Source organism: Pinus tabuliformis, chromosome 4_2, assembly GCF_031772625.1.
Source record: "Pinus tabuliformis cultivar Carrire ecotype Pingquan chromosome 4_2, CPIR1, whole genome shotgun sequence".
NCBI lineage: Eukaryota > Viridiplantae > Streptophyta > Pinopsida > Pinales > Pinaceae > Pinus > Pinus tabuliformis.
This window is the reverse complement of record NC_142304.1, coordinates 145,482,581-145,506,523: the sequence shown is the minus strand read 5'-3', so window position 1 is coordinate 145,506,523 and position 23,943 is coordinate 145,482,581. Positions and strand designations below refer to the sequence as shown.

The 23,943-nt window shown below is 37.4% G+C and overlaps 1 protein-coding gene across 2 annotated transcripts in view; it reads right to left on the bottom strand.

The window, feature by feature from the left end:
• Window positions 1-23,943, bottom strand: part of LOC149168626 (organic solute transporter ostalpha protein (DUF300)) — a 321,148-nt gene that overhangs the window by 272,118 nt on the left and 25,087 nt on the right. The window contains exon 2 of one of the 2 annotated variants that reach the window (XM_089428352.1): window positions 16,233-16,487. The exons of the other annotated variant lie outside the window; for it this stretch is intronic. Within the exon in view, the coding sequence (XP_089284478.1) occupies window positions 16,233-16,382 (150 nt within the window). The 5' untranslated portion in view covers window positions 16,383-16,487. The remainder of the gene's footprint in view (window positions 1-16,232; window positions 16,488-23,943) is intronic. 2 annotated transcript variants of the gene reach the window in all.

Sequence of the window (23,943 nt, the reverse complement as noted above, 5' to 3'; positions counted from 1 at the left end):
TCTGGGTTTTAGTTTTTATTATTGTATAGATCTAATAGTTTGTAAATATTTATTTTTTTCTATTTTGTAAATAACTTTAGGATTTCAAAATTATTTTAATCTTATAGTTTAAATTCCTTTTAGTTAGATTTCGCTTTTAATTTTTAAAGTTCTTTTTTTTCCCACATTCAAAACTTCAAAAAAGATTTTCTAATTTGCACCTATATATGCCAACCTTTCGCTTTATATTATTTCACTAACTCATTACATTATTCCTTCTTGTATATAGTTCTTATTTTTTTTTTGGAAAATATTTTATTTTGATATTTGTAAAGATTTAAAAAATTTTATATATATTTTAAACTTCAACCTTCCGTATGCACATATTTGTATGGATCATCTATCTCCCTTCATTTTTTCCCGGAGGTACTGAAAGCGTATGGGGGCTTTTGGGGCAGGGGTGCAAGTATCGTTTATCAATTTTAGGGAGGTAGTCCAGCCATTCGAAAGAGACCGAGGGTATTTTATTTTTTACACTCTTGTGTCTCTGCACATTAACGAAAAATCATGTTCTAGAGGTCGTACTTACAGATCTGTGGCTCAGGTTTCATTTTTTAAAGCTCTTGGTAACTGGTTGTAGGGCTATTTGGATCCATCTGGCCCAAAGAAACCTAGCCATAGGCTTAGCGATGAATTTTTGAGGGTTTGAGGGAGGTTTTTCTCTCCAAATTCGAAATTATCTGGGCATAAAAATTTTGTGGCAAATTTTGGAGCCACAGGGATTTGAAGCCTTGATCTTACCCTTGTTGTTTGGCAAGCCCAATTTATAAATTCCTAAGGATTTTTATCACTTGGTTGGGACTTGTATAAAGGCTAACCCTTGCTTTTGTTTGCAGGCTTATGCCCATCATCTTAGAAGGTTTTTATCATTGTTTAAGGTCTGAAATTTGTTGCTTCTAAATTAAAACAGATCTGGCATTTGGTTGTAGTTGCAAGGTTTGATTTCCTTTTAAAATTACTGCTCTAAACCTGGTTTCCTTTTATTTGCAAAGAAATTCAAATCAATTGAAGGGTTTTTCAAGTTTCCTTGGTGGCTTATATAATTTATTTAAATTTTTTTAGAAAGCCGTTGTCATTTCTTTGCAGAGATTTCAGTTCAGATTTGAGGGATTTTTTGGGGTTTGGCATGCAAATTCACTGATTTAGCTCTTTTCCCTTTACAGATCGGAGAAGGCCTTGTTTTAGAGACACTTTATGTCCAGCTGTGGGTCTAGACTCCTCGCTTTTCACCTAGAGCAAGAGTCCTTCAAAGCCTGAAGATTGCTTCGTTGTAATATCTTCACTGAATATCTAACCTCAGAGATCCTAGCTCCCTTCAAAATTATCTACAGGCTTACAAGGTTTCCATTGTTTTTTTTGGGCTTACAAGGTTTCCATTGTTTTTTTGTAGTGATAAGCATTCCCCTAGTTTGAGTACCTCTGGCTGATGGTTCAACATTAAATTCCTCCTCACCATGGTCTATTACAAACTGTCATAAGTACTCAGATCTGAAGTGCAGCAATCAGAAATAAATAACACAAGATAAACGCTAAAAATTTGTCATACAACAGTCACTAGAATTCCATAATCTGATTCTTTCCCTTTTTCGTATTATCATTTTGGGTGACTGATCTTGCTTACGTCAAGCTTGTCTTATTGTTGGCAGTAGCATATTGAAGGTCTGGTGCATCTCTAGTTGGTTATTTGGCTTTTTTTGGACGGCTGTTTGATAAGAAAGAGGCATAGATAGGCATTGTTGTTTATTTTTCTCTTGTGCCTTGTCAAGGATAACTTTGGTTTAGTTACTAACTTCCCCTTTGTCTCTCCTTGCTAATTACATCTCATATTGCATCGTTGCATTTTGCTTCATAAATCACTGATAGCAATCTCATTTTCTTGAATTATTGTGCTTGCATCATCAAAACCATTTCCTAAACATTGTTTCATAAAATGAATAGTGTTATAATCGAGTAAAGCAACTAAAGGTGTGACAGTGCTTCACTAACCTAAGAGCAAGGCTTAGCTTTAAAGAGGCACTTATGTTATTTATTGACATATTGTTTCATTAAGCCTCTCTTTTTGCTTCATGAATATTGTGATTTTGGAATATTTTTCATATCTTTAATGGATTTCATTTTTGAAGTATCTTGATCTACATTGTTGTTGGCATTATGACACAGGTTTGGCACTATGACACAGGTTTTGTCCTTGATGGCAACTCACTCAGATGGCAGATCACAGTTCAGGCTCTCAGAATGAAGGAAAAAGAGGTATACGCAGGGTCCCTTTGACGAAGTCCCGTATACACGCGGGATTGCTGACCAAAAGTCGCGTATGCGTATGCACGCACTTTCATGGACGAAAAAGCACGTATGTGTGGGAAAACTTATTTTTGGTCTTTGGTATTTAGTCCTTAGTATTTGGACCTATGGTTTTGGACCATGGTATCTCATCTGAAGTGTTGAACCCAGGTATTTGGTCCAAGGTATTGATTCTTTATGGTTTTGGACCATGGTATTGTGTAAGGCCTAAGACAGTAAAAGGGGAAGGAGATCATTAAACAAAGGTATCGACTCAAGCATTGAATATCTCTTGAAGAACTAGATCTGGAATACTGGCCATTGGGTTATGGTGCATAGCTGGATGTAAATCAAGGAGGAACCTGAGCGCAAGAAGAAGGATAAGTACTATTGATGGATCAAGATCTAAAGGCTTGAATAGTAGTATCTTTGTGTGATTTTGATCTGTTATTTTGGCGCATGACTTGATCTATAAATCTGATAATCTGGGTATAATTGATGTTTGAATAAGTGAAAAGAATAAATTATCTTTTATAGATCTGTACGCAGGTTCAGCGAAGAAAAGGCGCGTATACAAGTTGTTTCTGTAATGCAGAATAGCGTATACGCTGGTTGGCCTTAATTCAGAAGCGTATGCACGCAGGTTGTACACAATGAAGTAGCGTACGTCTCTTGAAATATGTTTTAGCTGCTTATGTTTATTGCTGCAGTGTTCTAGGTTCAGAATTGGTGTCTGGTTACTGTTACTGTTTTCTGGTTACAACATTCAGAGAAGTGACTATTTGATTCAGTTTTGTTTGGTGCAAAGAGATTGATTGATGCAGATATACTTGATGTTTGATTGATGTTTTATGAAACGTGGTCCCTGAAAGAAAAGAGAAATTTGTAGCCTTCTGTAGGTCAGCGCCTACATACTAGTACCTCAGCTAGTACAAGAGCTAAGGGGGTTGTAGCTCCCTTCCAGAAGAAGCTGGAGAATGAAAGAAGGTTGTAACCTTTTGCAGGTAGCAGCCTGCGTACTGGTATAAGACTGCACCAGTATAGAATCATTGTAAAAAGAAGTTTCTAATTAAAAGAAGATAGAGACGAATTGCAGCAGGTGGTTTTCACCCACATTGGGTTTCCACCTTATATCTGTGTGTCCATGTGTGTGATGATCTGTTTTGTTTTACTGCTCCTGTTTACTGTTCTTATGATTAATAAAGTCCTGATGCACTGATTAAAGATCAACAATTAATGAATCTTAAGTTTTCTGATATACATTGGTTTCTTTAGACACAGTAGCGTATATACGTAGTTTCCCATAGTTGAAATAGCGTATACAAATCTGATTTTGAAATAAAAATAATTGATTTGATAATACTGATTCACCCCCCCTCTCAGTATTATTTCCAACAATTGTCTCATTGAAGCATTCTACATTTCATATGAGTCTTGCACCTTGCACCAACATCTCCTACAGCGTTGCTATTATGACTAGAGCATCCATTTATTTGCAAGTTTTTTAAATTTCATTGGGAATTATTAAGGCACTGGTCTATATTTGTTGATCTCATTATTGCCACAATGTTCTTAATTGCTTAATCTTGTTAAGTTATATTTTTCTCATTTAATAAAACACTTGTCAATTCATTATAATTCTAGTGATCTTGCGCTTTGATCTCCGAGAACTTGTTGCTTCAACAAGTTTTCTACCTTTCATCTATCTTTAGGGACTACCCCCCTTGACTTGCCTAGGAGAGAGTCTAAACGGAGTAAGGATTATGTAAGGGTTAAGAGTGATGACCCTTACTCTGAGCGTTGTCGCGGTACCTAGACACTTTGTGTGACAATGCAAAGTGTCTAGGCACCGCGACAACGCTCAGAGTAAGGGTCGTCACTCTTAATCCTTACTCACTCCGTTTAGACTCTCTCCTAGGCAAGTCAAGGGGGGTAGTCCCTAAAGATAGATGAAAGGTAGAAAACTTGTTGAAGCAACAAGTTCAAAGAGATCAAAGCGCAAGATCACTAGAATTATAATGAATTGACAAGTGTTTTATTAAATGAGAATTAAGAACAATGTGGCAATAATGAGATCAACAAATATAGACCAGTGCCTTAACGATTCTCAATGAAATTTAAAACACTTGCAAATAGATGGATGCTCTAATCACAATAACAATGTTGCAAGAGATGTTAGTGCAAGGTGCAAGACTGATATGCAATGTAAAATGCTTCAATGAGACAATGTAGATCAAGATACTTCAAAAATGAGATCCACTAAAGATATGAAAAATATTCCAAGATAACAATATTGATGAAGCAAAAAGAAAGGCTTAATGAAACAACATGTCAATAAATTACATAAATGCCTATTTAAAGCTAATCCTTGCTCTTAGGTTAGTGAATCACTGTCACACCTTTAGTTGCTTTACTTGATCATAGCACTATTCATTTTATGAAACAATGTTTAGGAAATGGTTTTGATGATGCAAAAAGAATAATTCAAGAAAATGAGATTGCTATCAGTGATTTATGAAGCAAAATGTAACGATGCAATATGATATGTAATTAGCAAGGAGAGACAAAGGGGCAACTAAACCAAAGTTATCCTTAACAAGGCACAAAGAGAAAAACAAACAACAATGCCTATCTATGCCTCTTTCTTATCAAACAACCATCCCAAAAAAAAGCCAAATAATCAACTAGAGGTTCACCAGACTCTCAATATGCTACTGCCAACAATACGACAGGCTTGACATAAGCAAGATCAGTCACCCAAGATCAGTCACCCAAAATGATAATACGAAAAAGGGCAAGAATCAGATTATGGAATTAGACTGTTGTATGACAAATTTTTAGCGTTTAGTTTGTGTTATTTATTTCTGATTGCTGCACTTCAGATTTGAGTACTTGTGACAGTTTGTAATAGATCACGGAGAGGAGGAATTTAATGTTGAACCATCAGCCAGAGGTACTCAAACTAGGGGAATGCTTATCACTACAAAAAAAAAACAATGGAAACCTTGTTGGCCCATAGATGATTTTGAATGGATCTAGGATCTCTAAGGTTGGATATTCAGTGAAGATATTACAACGAAGCAATCTTCAGGCTTTGAAGGACTCTTGCTCTAGGTGAAAAGACTAGCGTCTAGACCCACAGCTAGACATAAAGTGTCTCTAAAACAAGGCCTTCTCTGATCTGTAAATGGAAAAGAGATAAATCAGTGAGTTTGTATGCCAAACCCCAAAAAATCCCTCAAATCTGAACTGAAATCTCTGCAAAGCAATGACAGCGGCTTTCTAAAAATTTAAATAAATTATATAAACCACCAAGGAAACTTGGAAAACCCTTCAATTGATTTGAATTTCTTTGCACAGAACAAGCAACCAGGTTTAGAGCAATAATTTTAAAAGGAAATCAAACCTTGCAACTACAACCAAATGCCAGATCTGTTTTAATTTAGAAGCAACAAATTTCAGGCCTTAAACAATGATAAAAACCTTCTAAGATGATGGGCATAACCCTACAAACAAAAGCAAGGGTTAGCCTTTATACAAGTCCCAACCAAGTGATAAAAATCATCAGGAATTTATAGATAGGGCTTGCCAAACAACAAGGGTAAGATCAAGGCTTCAAATCCCTGTGTCTCCAAAATTTGCCACAAAATTTTTATGCCCAGATAATTTCGAATTTGGAGAGAAACACCTCCCTCAAACCCTCAAAAATTCATCTCTAAGCCTATGGCTAGGTTTCTTTGGGCCAGATGGAACCAAATAATCCTACAACTAGTTACCAAGAGCTTTAAAAAATGAAACCTGAGACATATCTGTAAGTACGTCCTCTAGAACATGATTTTTCGTTAATGTACAGAGGCACAAAAGTGAAAAAAAAATCCCCTCGGTCTCTTTCTAATGGTTGGACTACCTCCCTGAAATTGATAAACATTAGTTGCACCCCTGCCCCAAAAGCCCCCAAAAGAGATCCGTACGCTTTTAGTACCTGTGGGAAAAAATGAAAGGAGATAGATGATCGGTACAAATATGTGCATACAGAAGGTTGAAGTTTAAAACATATATATACAAAATTTTAAATCTTTACAAATATCAAAATAAAATATTTACCAAAAAATAAAAATAAAAAAAAGAACTATATCCAAGGAGGAATAATGTAATGAGTTAGCGAAATAATATAAAGCGAAAGGTTGGCATGTATAGGTGCAAATTAGAAAATCTTTTTTGAAGTTTTGAATGTGGGTAAAAAAAATAAAAATTTAGAATTTAAAAAAAAAAAACAAAACAAAATCTAACTAAAAGGAATTTAAACTATAAGATTAAAATAATTTTGAAATTCTAAAGTTATTTACAATATAGAAAAAAAAAAAATTACAAACTATTAGATCTATACAATAATAAAAACTAAAACTCAAAAAAACCCAGATATACAAAAAATAAATAAAACCCCGGGAACCCAAGTCAGAGAACCCAAAAACTTTACAGATCTATACACAGGAATGGCAGATCTATCAGATTTGGAGAGTGTGAGTCCAACTTCGCTCCCAAATTTGATAGTCCGAGGCTTTCAACGGCCAAATCTATCGATTTAGCACAGGAAAAATAATTTTTTTTAAAGTTTAAAGGAGGTGTTGAGCTCAAAACCCTTCATGCATCACCCATAAAAAATATATTATGATAAGCCCGAAATCAAATTAAGATGGGCTCTTCAGAAAACACGGATCGGGAGTTGGCTGGTCCAACTGAAAACTTTCCCGAACGCCCGATGATCTAATAATCAAGAATTTCCTGCAAAACTCAATTCAACCATCAACATAGAGCGAGAAAATGATAATAAAATTCAGATAAATAGAGATACCTGCTATTATATTCAAAACTTAAATTATCATTCAAATCCCAACGACTAAGCAAGATACCTGTACTCAAATCACTCTTCAGAAATCTATCATCAATGGCTAAAAAAAATCTATGCATAAAAATGACACATCTTACAGTATTTCCACGAAAAGTAACACCAACAGAAATTAACCCCAATGTCTTTCTTTATTGCTCGTAAAGAGATTACAAGAGAGCTTCTCACTTAGCACACGATCAAAAGATCGGATTCTCTCACTGACAAATGACCTCCTATTTAAAGATAAATCCTCCAACGGCTAGTTCGAGTGATTCTCATCAAAGCAATCTCAACCGCTGATGAAGATTAAAATTTCTTTTAATCTCATCCGTCACAATTTTAAATTATTGAGGAAATTCAAAAACTTCAATTAAATGTATTTTAATTAATTCAAAAATTAAATTTTTGAATTAATTTCCTCAAAATTTTGACTTTGACTAAACCCCGGGACCAAATGCTTAAAATTTAGCAAAATAAGTAATTTACCTTAGTCCCTGGAACTCTTACACTTTAATTTTTAAAAGACCAACGAATTTTGCCTTTGGAGAATTTAAATTTACCAAGGACTTAGAATTAATCAAATTTTTGGCTTAGAATTTTAATTAATTTTGGCCAGAAAATTTAATTAATTAACCTATGAGGAGATAAATTATTTTTCTAACCCTCAAGACACTTTACATCATGATTTTTACATTTTTTACATCTTAAGGGGGAAAACCCATTTGCACAAGACCCTCACAGACTACCCAATTTTGCGACACAAATATAATCTAGCAGATCAAGCAATTTGTAATAAAATAACCTAACCAAATAGTTAGAATTAATCCCAAATCGCTTTTACATAGACTCGATCTAGAACACTAGGACTCCCAGTGACAAAATCCATTCCGGCTTTGGGGTAAGGCTGAAGGAAAACTCTGCCGACCGTCCGAGAATGGATCGATGAGACAAAAAACCTCCCGGAATGTAGATCGTCAACAAAAAAGTAGGTTTACCTAGGCGATTGCATACATGACACGAATCTGCTGAGTTTATATGCAGAAAGGGTTTACGATATAACATGATGATCAGGCTGATGATGATAGTTGAACAGCACAGACACGTCGATCAGGTGCTATCCCTTTTGTGAAAAAAGGGGGTGTACTGCTATGGGTCGTTGACATGTAGTGGTCAACATCTGGCTCTACTTGGGGACACGTTGCTACAATAAAGGAATGTGAGAATCCAGAATCTGCATCCACGCCACACACAATACAACATAAGTAACGTCCATCCAAAAAATCACCATATAACGTTAAGCACAGGCAATATATAAGCTCTTCATTTACTAACTAGTCTAATAACATGAAAAACACAAATTTAAATACAAAATGAAATATTGAAATAATAGGGCATAAGGTTAGAAATACAATACAAAGATGCCCCATGGCATCATATGCATTCAATATAATGCATACTGAGCATTTGCCTGCTTTCAGGAAAATTTATCGGTTGTTTCTCGAATGTGCCATGTCCAATTCTGCATACGGTAGGACCTTTTCCTATCCAAAATTCAAGTTGTTCATGACCATCTGATGCATCCAATCGCTTTCTCATTCTCTTTCTCTTGTGCTTTTTCTTTGTGACAGGCTGTATCATTGATGACGTGGAACATTCTGCTTCAAAACTCTCAGATGAAGTATGTAAGATATGCATGACATGTCTTTTTTCATTTTGCATCTACTCTGTCAAGGATGATGGATCAGTCGCACAGGTATCATGATTTATAACTTGAACTTTTTTATTTCTTCTTCGATCATGTCATTCTTAGTTAAATCTTCGTTGATGGAGTTAGTCTCTTTCTCGAGATATTCACAACAAGATGGGACCTGTGATTTCCTCTCTTCCAGCCTTTTATGTAATGAACCCATTTCTCTAGCATGTCTTACTATTAACTTCGCTTGATTGAGTTCAATTTTCACGAATCTTTCTTGCAGAGTGACATGATTAGCTTGCATAGCCTTTATTTGATTATGAATAATGGACATTTGATTAGAATGATTAACTTCCATTATTTTTAATCTGTTCTCGATGATATGTATTCCATTTGTATATATGACACATGGTACCTGCTTTTCTTCTACGGCCAATAATCTATTCTGAAGAGATATTTGACCAACTTCTATGTCCTTTATAATTTTATCATTTTTTTCTTTCATGCTCATGAAACAGTTTTGCATATAGTTTATCTCTTTCTTATGATTTCCCTACTAATTATTATAATCGAATCTCATGATGGTCATTTCTTCATCCATAGTTGACAACTTGTTCTAAATTGAACTTATTTCTTCCTGACAACTTGCTTCCATGGCAGTCACTTGATTTGAATGATTGAATTCCATGATCGTCATATTTTCCTCTAGGGCTAATAACTTGTTTTGCATAGAATTAATTTCCCTGACATGATTAGCTTTCATGGTTTCCATTTCCTTAGCATGCTAACTTTGCATGTCGGTTACATGATCAAGGTGTTTAATTTTCATGATTTCCATCTCCTTATCACGTTTTTCCAGGTGGGTGTATAAAGTTCTCATATTCTTGACATAATCAGTTACAAATTTTTCTTGATTAAGCTCCATATTTTTTACTAGCCGCATTAGTTCTTCTATAATTTGCTTATCATTTTCCCTTCCATTGTCTACACTGATTTGACAGCTTGCCCTTGTTTTCCCACTGTCATGGATCTGATCTGCAGTGGTAAAGTGGATGGCACATTTTGATATGGAGAATTGTCTTGAAATCTTTCATCGACGGTTGGATCCTTCACAAGTTCACTTTCATTATGTTGCATAATTTTAGGGGCACAAGGCGAGCTACCTTGATAACCATATCTATCTTTAAAAACATTGACGATGGCTTGTAAAGAAGCGAAAGAATCTTCAGGACAATGATTAAACCAATTCAAAGCATCACCCTCTAAAGAAAAGGCAAATAGACGCATTTTGACATCTTCATGATCATACTGGGGAGAACTACAATATATGAGCATTGTATGAGTAAACCTGCATAGATGCTTTCTAACAGCGACTAAATCACCACCCGAGAACAAAGACAATTTATGAATGGCCACTTCTAGAATATCATGGAGAACATTAGTAAAATGACACGAGGTAAACGAATCATCCATGATGAATTGCCTAAAGGAATAATGAGGGACGAAATGGATGATAGAGAGAGACCCCTGTTCAAGAAAATCAAGAGATCCACAAGAAGCGAGCTTCTAGTAGAAATTCTGGTAAGAAATGAAAGAAGTGGAGTTGCCACTTAAACATGAATCTAACTCTAGGATCCAAAAGGCAACAAACAACCAGATATAAGGGAGGGCTTCTTGTCTGAGAAATAATAAATGGAAGAAGTGAGTCACCATCCAAACAAGAAACAAACCAAAATGGCCAGGTGCTAAAGGCGCAGATGAAAAGATTAACGAGATGACAAAAGATAGGGCGATGAAAAGATCAAATGATGCCAGGAAATGTTGTGTTGTCTGACAGGCTACTGAAAGGCGGAAAAGATGAGATGATTAAAACGATGTCGAAGAAACCAAGGACATAAAAAACTCTGTCCCCGGTGGTAATGCCAAGAAGTCTTGGCTTTGTCGGCTCGAATGAGAGATGAGAAAGATGAAAGATGAATGTCGTAAAGCCAAGGCCCAATAAATCGGTCCCTAGCAATGGCGCCAAAAAATGTTGTTGTTGCCGGCCCAAATGAAAAGTCGTTGAAATGCCGAGAATAAAATATCCCCAGAAACGGTGCCAAAAATTGTTGTCGCACAAAGTGTCTAGGCACTGTGACAATGCTCAGAGTAAGGGTTGTCACTCTTAATCCTTACTCACTCTGTTTAGACTCTCTCCTATGCAAGTCAAGGGGGGTAGTCTCTAAAGATAGATGAAAGGTAGAAAACTTGTTGAAGCAACAAGTTCTAGGAGATCAAAGCGCAAGATCACTACCTTTCTAGACCAACTGAATTATAATGAATTGACAAGTGTTTTATTAAATGAGTAAATATAACTTAACAAGATGAAGCAATTAAGAACAATGAGGCAATAATGAGATCAACAAATATAGACCAGTGCCTTAACAATGCTCAATGAAATTTAAGACACTTGCAAATAAATGGATGCTCGAGTCACAATAACAATGTTGCAAGAGATGTTAGTGCAAGGTGCAAGACTGATATGCAATGCAAAATGCTTCAATGAGACAATGTAGATCAAGATGCTTCAAAAATGAAATCCACTAAAGATATGAAAAATATTCCAAGATCACAATATTGATGAAGCAAAAAGAGACGCTTAATGAAACAATATGTCAATAAATAACATAAGTGCCTCTTTAAATCTAAGCCTTGCTCTTAGGTTAGTGAAGCACTGTCACACCTTTAGTTGCTAATCAATTACTTGAGCTTAATTTCCCTAGCAAGATCGTTGACTCCATAAGGCACTGGTATCAATCATTTAAAATCTAATCAAATCCTAAGTCTTGCTAAATCTAAATCAAGTACTTGATCATCTCGTTGTGTCTCCTGAACTGGTTGGTTCCCAATTAGTTCTTCTTCATTCCATTTTTCCATAAGGTCTACCCCCCTTAACCTGTTGTAGGGAGAAAGCTTAAACGAAGAGATTGGGGATCAGGGTGACAGCCCCCGATCTAAGCGTTGTCGCGGTGCCTAGACATTCAGTGCGACAACAGAAAGGAAGGCCTATATGCTACCATTCTGACTAAGTTGCACGAAATGGGGAAACGCGGAAGCGAAACGAAACGCGACCTCCCCAAATTTTGGAAACGGGGAAACGCGAATATATATAATAATATATATATATATATATTAAAATATTTAAAAATTATTATTATATATATGTGCAATCATAAAGCATGAATGATACATTTACTTACATAAACATTTAAACATTAAGATTAAATTTACATCACATTTACTACCTGGAAACCCTACCTGGAAACCCTAAAAAAAATTAAAAACAAATTAAAAAAAAAAAAAAAAAAACAAATTAAAAAACAAGTGTTTTTTTTGGGGAAACGTGGCACGTACGGCCTGGAAACGCGTTTCCGGCCGTACGGCCAAGTTTCCGTTTCGGGAAACGTGGCCGTACGGCCGGAAACGCGTTTCCAGGCCGTACGGTACGGGGAAACGAGTTTCGTTTCGTTTCCCCTGGGGAAACGGACCCCCTGCCCACGTTTCCTGCAACTTAGCATTCTGAAGTATTTCATGGGTCAATTTTTAACTACCCTACCTATGACAAGGAAATCTATGCTTTGGTGCAAGTTGTGCAGAAGTGGACACACTATCTAAGATTATAATAGGAAAGGAGATAGTAATCCACACAAATCACCAGCCACTACAATACTCGCAGGCCCAAAGTAAGCTACAGATGACTAGGCATTACAAGTGGATGGGGTTTTTACAGCAATTTCATTTAGTGATTAAGTATAAGAAGGGAAGCACAAACAAGTTGGCCGACATGCTTTCAAGGCCACCCACATCAGATATCATAGCTTTGGGGACTCTTATGCACATGGAGCCAATCACCCATGACGCATACAGAGATGCATATTCAAAGGATGAGGACTTCAAGGAGGTGTTTTAGCAGTTGCAAAGTCAGAGTCATGTGCACGATGGCAACAACACCGTTGACTACCATCTCCAGGATGGGTTACTCTATAGGTTGGATAAATTATGTGTTCCTAAAGGTGAACGATTGCAGCTAATTAGAGAGGCTCACACCTCCAAGGTCGCAGGGAACTTTGGTGTAGGGAAAACCGTGGCCAACTTACAAAGGTATGTGTATTGGTCCAAGATAGAAGAACAAATAGCTAGGTTCATAAGAGGATGCACGCTTTGTTGTGCTAGCAAGCCTAGGAAACATGGTCTATATTATCCCTTACATATACCCACTCGTCCTTGGGAAAGCATTTCCATGGACTTTGTGGGAGGATTACCAACAACCAGGAAGGGACGTGACTTTCTGTTTGTGGTAGTTGACAAGTTCAGCAAGATGTGTGTTTTGATGCCCCGTAAAAAGACCATCAGTGGGAAAGAAGCAGCAAACTTATTCTTTAGACAGGTCTGGGTGCACTTTGGGATAACAAGGAGCATTGTTTCAGATAGGGACACAAGTTTTCACAGTGCATTTTGGACTACATTGTAGGAGAAGATGGACACGAAGTTGAAAAGATGTACAACATTCCATCCACAAACAAATGGGCACACAAAAGTAGTCAACGAAACTTGGGTGCAACTTTTTAGGGGACACAACCAGAAGCATCCGAAGACCTGGGACAAAAATCTGGTATATATACAACATTCTTACAACAGAGCAGTCCACACTTCTATAGGAAAGTCCCCATTTGAAACTTGTTTTGGATATTTGTTGCCTTCACCTTTGGACATTGCATATGGGTAGCAAGGAGGAGTGAGGGAAGATCTTACAAGGGACACCTTGAGGGCTGCAAAATTTATAGAGAAGATCAAGCATATACACATACAGGTACAAGAGACACTGTAGAAGTCACAAGAGAAATACAAGTCCAGGCATAGAGAAACCGTTCAAGGTAGGAGACAGAGTATGGTTGCAGTTGAACGAGAGGCTACAGGGGCCTAGTAAGAAAATAAACGCTCTAAGGTATGGTCCCTTCGAGATACTGGAAAAGGTGGGTGATAATGCCTATCGACTCAGTTTACCACCATATATCTGCATTTACTCAGTTGTGAATGTAGAGAATTCAAAACTCTATGAGCCTTCCATGCTGGATTGAGGAGAGGAATAGGTCCTACCTTTTGTGGAGGATTTGCACCAGATGCTCAGGCAGAGTTAATAAAGATACAGTTTTGCAAAAGAGGTCCGGAAGTTAGAACTACAATACAGGGGCAGCATGACCTTCAGCAGATTGGGTTGAAAGGACAATTTCAAGGAGAAACTAAAGGGTACACCAGAGAGAAGGTTGAGGAAAAATTTCCTCACCTCATTTAGTAGAAGATTTTTGGGACCAAAATGCTCTCAAAATGGGGAGGTGTGATCCGAATTGGATCATTATATTTTTTGCCATCCATCTCGATGCTTTCAGGGTGGAAAAAGTGGAGGAATTAGTGCTCGGGACCATTTTTACCAACGAGACCCAATTTGGAAAATTGGGATCTGAAACCTTCCGAGAGCATTTTGAGGCATCAAACAACATTTTTTTGGGGGTAACCCTATTCTACACATAGAGACCTTTCCAACGACACAAGAATCGTGTCAATTGAAATCCATATGTGAAAGTTACGCCACTTAGAGGTTGAACTTCCTGTTTTCACCACCATAATTCGAGAGGATGCCACGTCAGCCCCCATTATTCATGGAAAATGGGGTAGATATTTGATTATGATGAAGTAGACTCTAGAAGAGTCTATATTGTAATTCTAGTTAAGAGTTGAAGTAGTCAAACCTAACCACTAGGTAGGCTATCATGTTGTGTTATAACCGGGCCACTAGAAGGAAAAGGGTTTCCATTTTTTTCGAGTGCATTTGTTCCATAGTTGAGCAAAAAATAGCCAAGAGGGATAGGAGATAGAGCACACAAAGAGGATTTGTGCACTGTAGTAGCCCACTAGCCACAAGGCATACTTCTATGTAATCGCAGCCATATTTCCATTAAGAGAAAGAGTAGGGTGTCCTCACCTTCCAAGTGGGTTTTTCTCCCGAAAGGGTTTCCCAGGTCATATCTTATGTCAAATGTGTGTGTGAGATTTTATTTCATTGTTCTCTATTTTCTGCATAGTTTTAAATTCACATGCATGCACTATTAACAATAAATCTACAAATCCAATCTAATAAAACTATAATGGTGTAGACTTTCAGAATTTAAATATAATTTTATCAGATTTGTTGTGACGAACTATCCGGTGGAATATCCACGGTAGTTTATGGGCCAAGTTGTCAAAGAGAACTCCAAATCCCAAAAGAAGAAGGCCAAAAAGTCAAGAAACCACTAAGAAAGCGATCTCCAGTGTGGAAATCCATCACAAACCATCTCCCATGCACCTATCCATCTCTAACCATTCAAGGGATAAACATACACCATGTACCCCAAATCTCATGAAACACCTCCAAACATGGTTTAAACACTTTCAACCTGAAAGTATTAAGAACAAATTCTTAAGTTGTCAAGAGAACTCCAAAGCCCAAGAGATGAAGGCCAAGAAACCACCCAATTGAAGTCAAGGAACCACTAAGCAAGCCATCTCCAATGTGGAAATCAATCATAGACCAACTCCCATACCATCCAAGGGATAAACATACACCATGTACCCCAAATCTCATGAAATGCCTTCAAACAGGGTGTAAACACTCTTGACCGCAAAGTATTTAGAGCAAAACTAACGCAAAACAAATCTTCTTTAGAAAAAAAAGAATCACGCTTCACCCAAATGCAAGGAAGTAGCATGTCTTCTAGAATGTTCAAATTTACAACCAAAATTTCCTATCATAGCAATAGTTCCTCTTTGATTTTTATCAATCCCATTGTTATTGAGGAAATACAAACAACAAAATAATATAAGTTTCTCTATGGGAGACATTTTGGTACTCCTACTTTGTATCGACATTATTTTACTCAGCAGTCCCATTGACCTACTTTTCTAGTCATTTGTTGGACATTAATATAATTATCTTATATTATCTATCATATCTATGAATGTTGTTGACAATAATCAAGCCATATATTTAACATCAATTACCTTCTTCCTTGCAATATGATTACTAATGTGATTTACTGGCATTAAAATGCATACCATGTCACAGTTAATTGCTATTCTCTGAGCAGCACTGTAATTGCTATAAATTCTTGCACTCCCACTAATACATGGAAGTCACTCAGAAGTCACTACACTGAATCTTCAGCATGATAACGAGTATTTGATTTTAGAAGCAGAATACAAGCAAAAGTTTAGAAATGAAAAATGAGAGGTCAACTCTGAATGCTTGAAACTAACCGCAGGATTATTGTATGCTCTGAGATGCTGAAGAATTAACAGGGTTGAGAGTAGCAGAGCAATTAAAGCAGAAATTCCACCAATAAATAGAGCCCATGTATGTAGGTTTGTTGATTTTTCTCCAGCAGTTGTAATAAGAAACAACTCCATTTCGATGATCCAAGATAGGATATGTGTGCAGTTTTCAAAAAGGTCTATGTACCATGTGTGAAATTTAACCCTGGAGGTCAAGTTTCCACTCCATAATTACTTTGCCTGGGAGATACAAACAAATCAATACAGGAAATGAGATTCTAGTTTATTTTCATTTCTTATTTCAAGATAAAATTTGCCTATTAAATCCATACATGTCATTCAAATTGGCATTCTGTTTAGTGCAGTGTTATATATCTCCAAAACCTAGGCCGTCTACAAGCATAAAAAGCAGGTCTGCAACAGGGAGTTTTGCTAGTTAGACTTTATAAATCAAGCTCTTGAATCATTATACACATTCAAATACAGAGAATTAACGTAGATTGTAGCATAGACACATTAATGGTATCACACCAATGAAAGAATCTACCCTATATACCTCTCCTAGAGGGTTCATGCAACTATGCTCCATTCTATTTTCCCTATTAGTGATAGCAACATAAATCAAGCACAGTGCCACTAAGTGATTCACTGGCCTTGATATGCTCTCATGCCTAGTGTTAGATTCTTAGAATATGATAATGATTTAATATTTATTTCTTGAATAAAAAGTTATAAGAATCAAAACTGGACTGGAAGAAGGAAAAAACTGGAAAAATAACCAGTAATTTAAAAAATACATAAAATATCCATTTTTAATTAAAAAATCATATATTTATGTACACTGATGTAAATCCAAACAATCAGACACCAAATATGCAAAGCATTCTCATGTATGTACCATGTAAGGGTTAATATATAAAAACGGGACCAAGTGTGAGAAATATTTGAAGCAGAAATACGTAAACATTGAGGCTCTAAATGGCCTAAAAACAGTTTAAAAAATGCACCAAGCTCACTCTGAATCAACTCTCTTTGCCACAGCTCTGGAAGCTTCAAATGCTCATTTTTATAAAATAGGCACCAAGCTCGCTCTGAATCAACTCTCTTTGTCGCAGCTCTGAAAGCTTCAAATGCTCACAAATGAGCAATGAGAAGAGAGTGAGGCAAATAGAAGGGGGGCACCTTTTTTATGCATTTTGATGGGCTGCAGGTCAAAACAGTTCCAAACAGACCGGTTTGGATTAGAGCCAGCTGTTTCAAATGGATCTGATCCAAAACAGTCCTTGATCAATTTTTTTCGCAGAACTAGACCAGTTTTTGGTCCAAGTAGTCTGAATTGGTCAGTTCAGATAACACTATAGCAGCACGTAGTTATATACCACCAGTTTTGTGTAGACTGTGGGTTGACCAAAGATTTGTTGACTGGTTTTAATCCCTTCCATCCAAGCTAGAGTCAATATATTGTTGAGGAGCAATAGCACTGTTCCAAGCTAGAGTCAATATATTGTTGAGGAGCAATAGCACTGTTCTTGTCATTGGTATGTAGTCTCTGTGATTTTTTGTCTCTGATCATGAGAATTTCTTTTCACGTGGTATCAGAGCGAGACTGAAACCTACTGGGTGAACTGGGATGAACTGCACTGTTGTTTTGTGCCTGGCCTGTGACTTTCTGGCCAGGGAGTTTGATTTGTTGAAGGATAGTCGTGTTTCTGATAAGATTTCATTAGGGCACTCAGATGAAAAAGTTTATGCTGTCAATGAGAAGGAAGTTGAACAGGAATACATAGAAAGTGACTCAGCAAGAGCATGACAAAGAAAATACAGATGGTGTGCAGGTAGCAGTACTTAAATCTGCAATTTCTTCTTTTCCTTTGGTTTCCAACAGAGGAAGCGCACCTCCCTAGTTTAGCACTAGATTGCTGTGTACATTGACCAGCATTTTCTAAAAATAATTTGAAGCAGATTCAAACAAGTTCCTGCATGAGTTTATTATATTCTCAATAGTTACAGCTTGATTACGTTGGTTTAAAGAAAAGTTCTGAGTTATGCCTCTCCTGTCTTTAACTTTTGGTCACATAGGTGACAGGGTGGTGATTATGGCCTTTAATTATTTTATAAGGGTGGAAACTGAAAGGATAACAAAACCGTTTTCAATTGTTTACCCCTTAACAGAAATAGATTAGTGCATTGTTAAGCTGTTTGGTTTGTGATATAGAGGTCTTGGGTTCAGCATTAAAGAGGCATTTTGCATTCAATGCACCTACTTATTGTGGGATGTACATTATACAGGAACTGGAAGTAAATTGTTGCAGTTAAATTTTAACATAGAATGCCTGTGATGTGTTGGTGAGAAGTTTGGTTTGAAAGATCTGGAAGGGGCAATCCTCACTTAAAAATATGAAGATGATCGCCACTGATACTTGAAGTGGCCATTTCAGAATCCAGCTGCTTCAAACCTTGAAACTATGAAGTTAGTGTAATGTCCCTTTCCAAATGATCATTGCTGGAGACTGATTCAGTAGCCTATCTGATTCCCGTAGGCTATAGGGGAAAAAAGGCATCAATTAATTGTTTGAATGTCACTTGGGTGAAATGAACAACATATAGAAGTGACACTGAATAATTAAATTAAAAGTGACTATGGAGAAAAATAAAGAAACTTTATGAAGTCACTTTATATTATTAAGTGGGAAAAGGAAAAAGAAGAAATAGATTAGTGCATTGTTAAGCTGTTTGGTTTGTGATATAGAGGTCTTGGGTTCAGCATTAAAGAGGCATTTTGCATTCAATGCACCTACTTATTGTGGGATGTACATTATACAGGAACTGGAAGTAAATTGTTGCAGTTAAATTTTAACATAGAATGCCTGTGATGTGTTGGTGAGAAGTTTGGTTTGAAAGATCTGGAAGGGCCAATCCTCACTTAAAAATATGAAGATGATCGCCACTGATACTTGAAGTGGCCATTTCAGAATCCAGCTGCTTCAAACCTTGAAACTATGAAGTTAGTGTAATGTCCCTTTCCAAATGATCATTGCTGGAGACTGATTCAGTAGCCTATCTGATTCCCGTAGGCTATAGGGGAAAAAAGGCATCAATTAATTGTTTGACTGTCACTTGGGTGAAATGAACAACATATAGAAGTGACACTGAATAATTAAATTAAAAGTGACTATGGAGAAAAATAAAGAAACTTTATGAAGTCACTTTATATTATTAAGTGGGAAAAGGAAAAAGAAGATCCATGGTATTTTGATGACCCATGGTATTATAATGATAAAAGTTATAAAAGGAGAATTGGGACTCACTTTTGGGCATGCATTTGTTATTTCTCAAACTTGATTGTTGAGTTCTTGGAGTTATGAGTAAAAGGGTGTAAAAACCTCGTGAGAATCAATTTCGGTGGTGAGACTAATCCACCCTAGCCAGTCAATAAGAAGTCATCCAAATTCCTCACGGGTGCTCAATCGAGGAAGTTCATTTTCTATAGATCATGGGAGCTGGAGGGAGCAGTGACTTGTCTAGTTGCAGCAACTCCTTTGTTTTTTGCAGAGACTGTACCAGTGTTATCAGCCATCAGCCAGGTTCCCGGTAAATTGATTTTGCACTTAGAAGAGGCTATTATTATGCAATTTCTTGATCTGACTAATAAAATAATTGGTTGAGTTTGTTGCTGCATATTTTTGCCTATGTTATGATGGTTGATCTATCTTGTTGGCAAAAATATTTTTTTCAGTGGCATTAATAAATAGAGATTTTGGAAGAATTTATTTATCGTGGCATTTTGTTTACTGGTTGGGTTTGATTACAAGTTATTGTGATAATATTGCTTGTTATTTGCTGTTTGGTCTTCATTGCCTCAAAATATAGCAGGTCTTGTGAGAGGGTTCACAAGACAAGAACTAGACCAAGGGACAACAATGAGGTGGAGGCCCACTGTCACCACAACACTCCACCTCCTGCTCTTTAGTGGACTTTCACCACAAGGGAGGCTTCTCGGTATTGGTCACCTAATAGGTATTCTAAGTCTATGGCTCAAAGGTGACAAATGGATAAGCTCAAGAAGGGCACTCAACTTAAGGACAAGGCTCAATCCAACAAAGACAAGGAAAAGTATGCACTTCATGAGGCCTATCAAGGGCACTTATGACCTAGGGTTGAATGAATAAGCAAGGATAAAGACTTACCAAGGTGCATAAGACCATGAAAAGGCCCTAAGTTGAAACCTAGGGTTAGGTTAGGGTTTCCCTAGGGGAAAATTATCTAGGGCTTGTGACGTGAGCCCTAAAATGGTAAAATTAACCGTGGAGAATGTTGGATTTTGATGCAATGAGACTCAATCCACGTTTATAGCCTCACCACAGGCCAACACACTCCTAGTTGAATTCAGCCCCTTTTCCCTAGCCCAATGGCTTGCCTTAAAGGGCCGAAAATGTAAGAGAAAGAGAGAAAATAGGTTTTGAATAGTTTTTCTATGATATGTGATCACCTATGTGGATCTCAGTGCTTGATCCTTGGGTGTTGGAGTCTAAGGGAAACATACTAGTGGAAATATCAAACCCTAGTATGGAGTAAGGGCAAGAAAAACCCTAGTTTTCAAACCCCTAGCTACCACTTTATGAGTGGATAAAGTCATGAAGAGAGCTTACATAAAGATCAATCAAGGGATGTCATACACTCTTTAGTTAATACATGCAATACTTTGCCAAGATTTCATAGAAAAATATTCAAATTTACAAGAGCATAGAAACCCTAGCAACAACCATTCCATGCAATAACGATTCAAAAAGGTAATTAACAATAAAAATACTTACAAGATATGCATGAACAAGTCCTTTATTATCCCAAAGTGATGTCTCCACAACAAGAGCTAGTCTCCAAAAGAAAAATTATCCACAATAGATCACATCTCCACAAGAATACAAGTCACAATAGCTAGGCCGAAATACTCCACGCGTGATGATGAGATACAACAATGAGGTGACCTTTATTGATTTGAGGTCTACCTCAACTAATTTTAGCGAATGAAGCCCCTAAAACAAGTTTGACAACAAATAAACCTTGAGTTACAAGCCAACCGATTAGCTCAATGCTAAAAGATGCCATTAATGCCGACACATCTGAGTCGTAAGCCTCATTAATGCTGATGCCATGCCCTTTTTGGGATCCAAATGCGATGTCATGGTGCGATGAAGGCTTAAAATGTCCCTGTGTGCCCATATCATCCAACATTTGAGGAATGCCCCTCAAATCCACCTCAAATCATCCTCCAGGGTCCCAAATCTAGTTGGGTGTCACCATGTCATCTCCACACTTATTCGAGTTCGAGGTGCTTTCTTCATTATCTATTGGTATTACGAGTCAAAACATGGTTAGAGCACTTATGTGTCGCCAATACTGCATACGGTCGATTTACTCTTATATCTCTGCTCTTGTCCATAAACTTACTCTGAATATTGGTTTTGCTTTTCGACCTCAAAAATAAAAAGGGAAAAAGGGATAGAAGTTGATAGCCGGAGATCCCAAATCTAGTTGGGTGTCACCATGTCATCTCCACAGATCTCTAATGGTTAAAACACAACCTCCTCTCTCCAACATTAGGGCTCCATTAGGTCCAACAAGTCGTCCCTAATATCTCATGCAAGACCATCCTCATATGGGCTCTGAATCATGACCTACCAATCAAGTAGTGTCAAGGCCAGCTTGGAGGCATGTTAGGTCCAGTAATAAAATCATCAAGAATCCTCTGTGCTAGGTCAAAGAAGATCAGCGTCTTAGGCCTTGAGGGTGCTCTAGGACATGTACCATCTACTCAAGTTATTATAAGACCCAATGCTCTCAACAATACATATGCTAAGTTATCTATCTCTCTGAAAGGACTGTGTACCTGTGGAGTGGGTGCCCTCAAGGCCTGGGTTGTTGTGGACCATCTGTCAAGACCAACCTGAACTCAAGTGAAAGCAACCATCCATCTAAGACTAAGATCAAATGAGCATCTAAGTGGACCAAACTTAGATGTTAAGGGCATATTAATACTTCAAACTTGAATCACCTTTTGATATCTAACTAACTAGAACAAGTACTGTAAAGGTGTTCCCTACCTTGATAGAGGTTGCTAATGGTCAACCCTATTAGGTGCTTCCATCCCTCAAGGGAAAGTGACATTTCTAAGGCCAACCCATCAATCAATAGGTGTTAGCGTAAATGTATGGCAATGGAGGGGGAAAGGCTTCATGGACAAGGGCCATGGTCAAGCGGACAAGCTGATTGGGGAGTCCACATCCTAAGTGTATAGATGTGAAGGAGGGAGCAATCATGTAGGCATGAGTTACCCCGCTCGGCCTGCTTTTTCCACCCCTCCAGTGTGTCTTTTACTTTTTCTTGATAATGCTTTGTATTATGGTGCATAGCTCAATGGTCGGAGCTTGCTCTTTATGATGTAGCATTTAATATTACTCCTTAAGCTAAGACAGTTCATCACTCATTAGGGTTGGCACATGCAAAGGTTCCTTTTGATGTAATGGAGCATCATGTGCTTAAGAACATGGTGATGGCCAAATGAGGAGGGTAGAGCTAACGCTAGGCTTTTCCCCATGCACTACTTTTTGTCCCAACCATCTTTTGCATTTTCATTTTCTTCTTCTTCTTTTGTTGTGGCCATGATGTGTTTCTTCATTCTTTTAGTTGCATCAACCTCCAAGGCAATTTTTGGCCCTACTCAAGAAGTGTGGACATGTTAGTACCAAGTCCCAATGAACCAATGGCAAGTTAGACCCGAAGAACGAAAAGATGGTATAAGGGGCTTGTAATGTGACATGGAAAATGTCAAGTATGGTGTAAGGGATAATGAACATGTTGTCTCAATCTAGGTTTTCCAAGTAGTGCCCCTCCTATAAACCCTAAGGCCTTAAGGAAGGTTCCACTAGACTAGGGCTAAATATTAACCCCCTAGTAAGGTGAGAGAACAGATTTACAGTCAAGCTCGACCAATCTTCCACATCACCCCTTTATCCATACTAAATGCCCAAAACAAACAAGTATAAGCACACGATTACAAAATTATCAAAGTACCTTTCGAATAGTTGCCCACCTTCATTCAAGTGGAGATGCCAAATGGTGAGTGGTATGTGGTTGATGCAACTGGCGGAGGAACACGACATATCGTCATCAAGAAGCGAATATCAGGGGTTGTTGGTTGGTCGGTTGTCAAATGTAGGAGGAAATATTCCTCCTAAGGGGTTACCCATTTTGGTGGGTATCGGTCTTCATATTTATTTATGGACAAGTGTTTGAAAAAATGTTGCCTACAAAGTGTTTGACAATTTGTCTGGGTGGTAGAAAATCAAAATTTATGAGTTAATTTCAATAGGGGACATTACTGTGGCATAAGAGCTATGTATCCTGGCAACCTTCCAATCAGTTGTAACAGGAATCAGTTTTCTCAATGGAAAAAAATGTGCGTAGAGTTCTTACAAAAATTTGAAGAGTATAACAAGAACTTAACACAAGTGATATATCAGGTTGCAGCATTGGCATTCCAAATGTCATTTGACACCAAATTAAAGGATCATGACACTACACAAAACAAAAAATCCCATGTTGCAGATGCAGGGGAGACAACTCTTGTTGTTTCAAGGGTCGAAGGCGAAAACAAGGGTCAAACTATCAAGGACAAATTTGGAGAGGTTGCACCTTT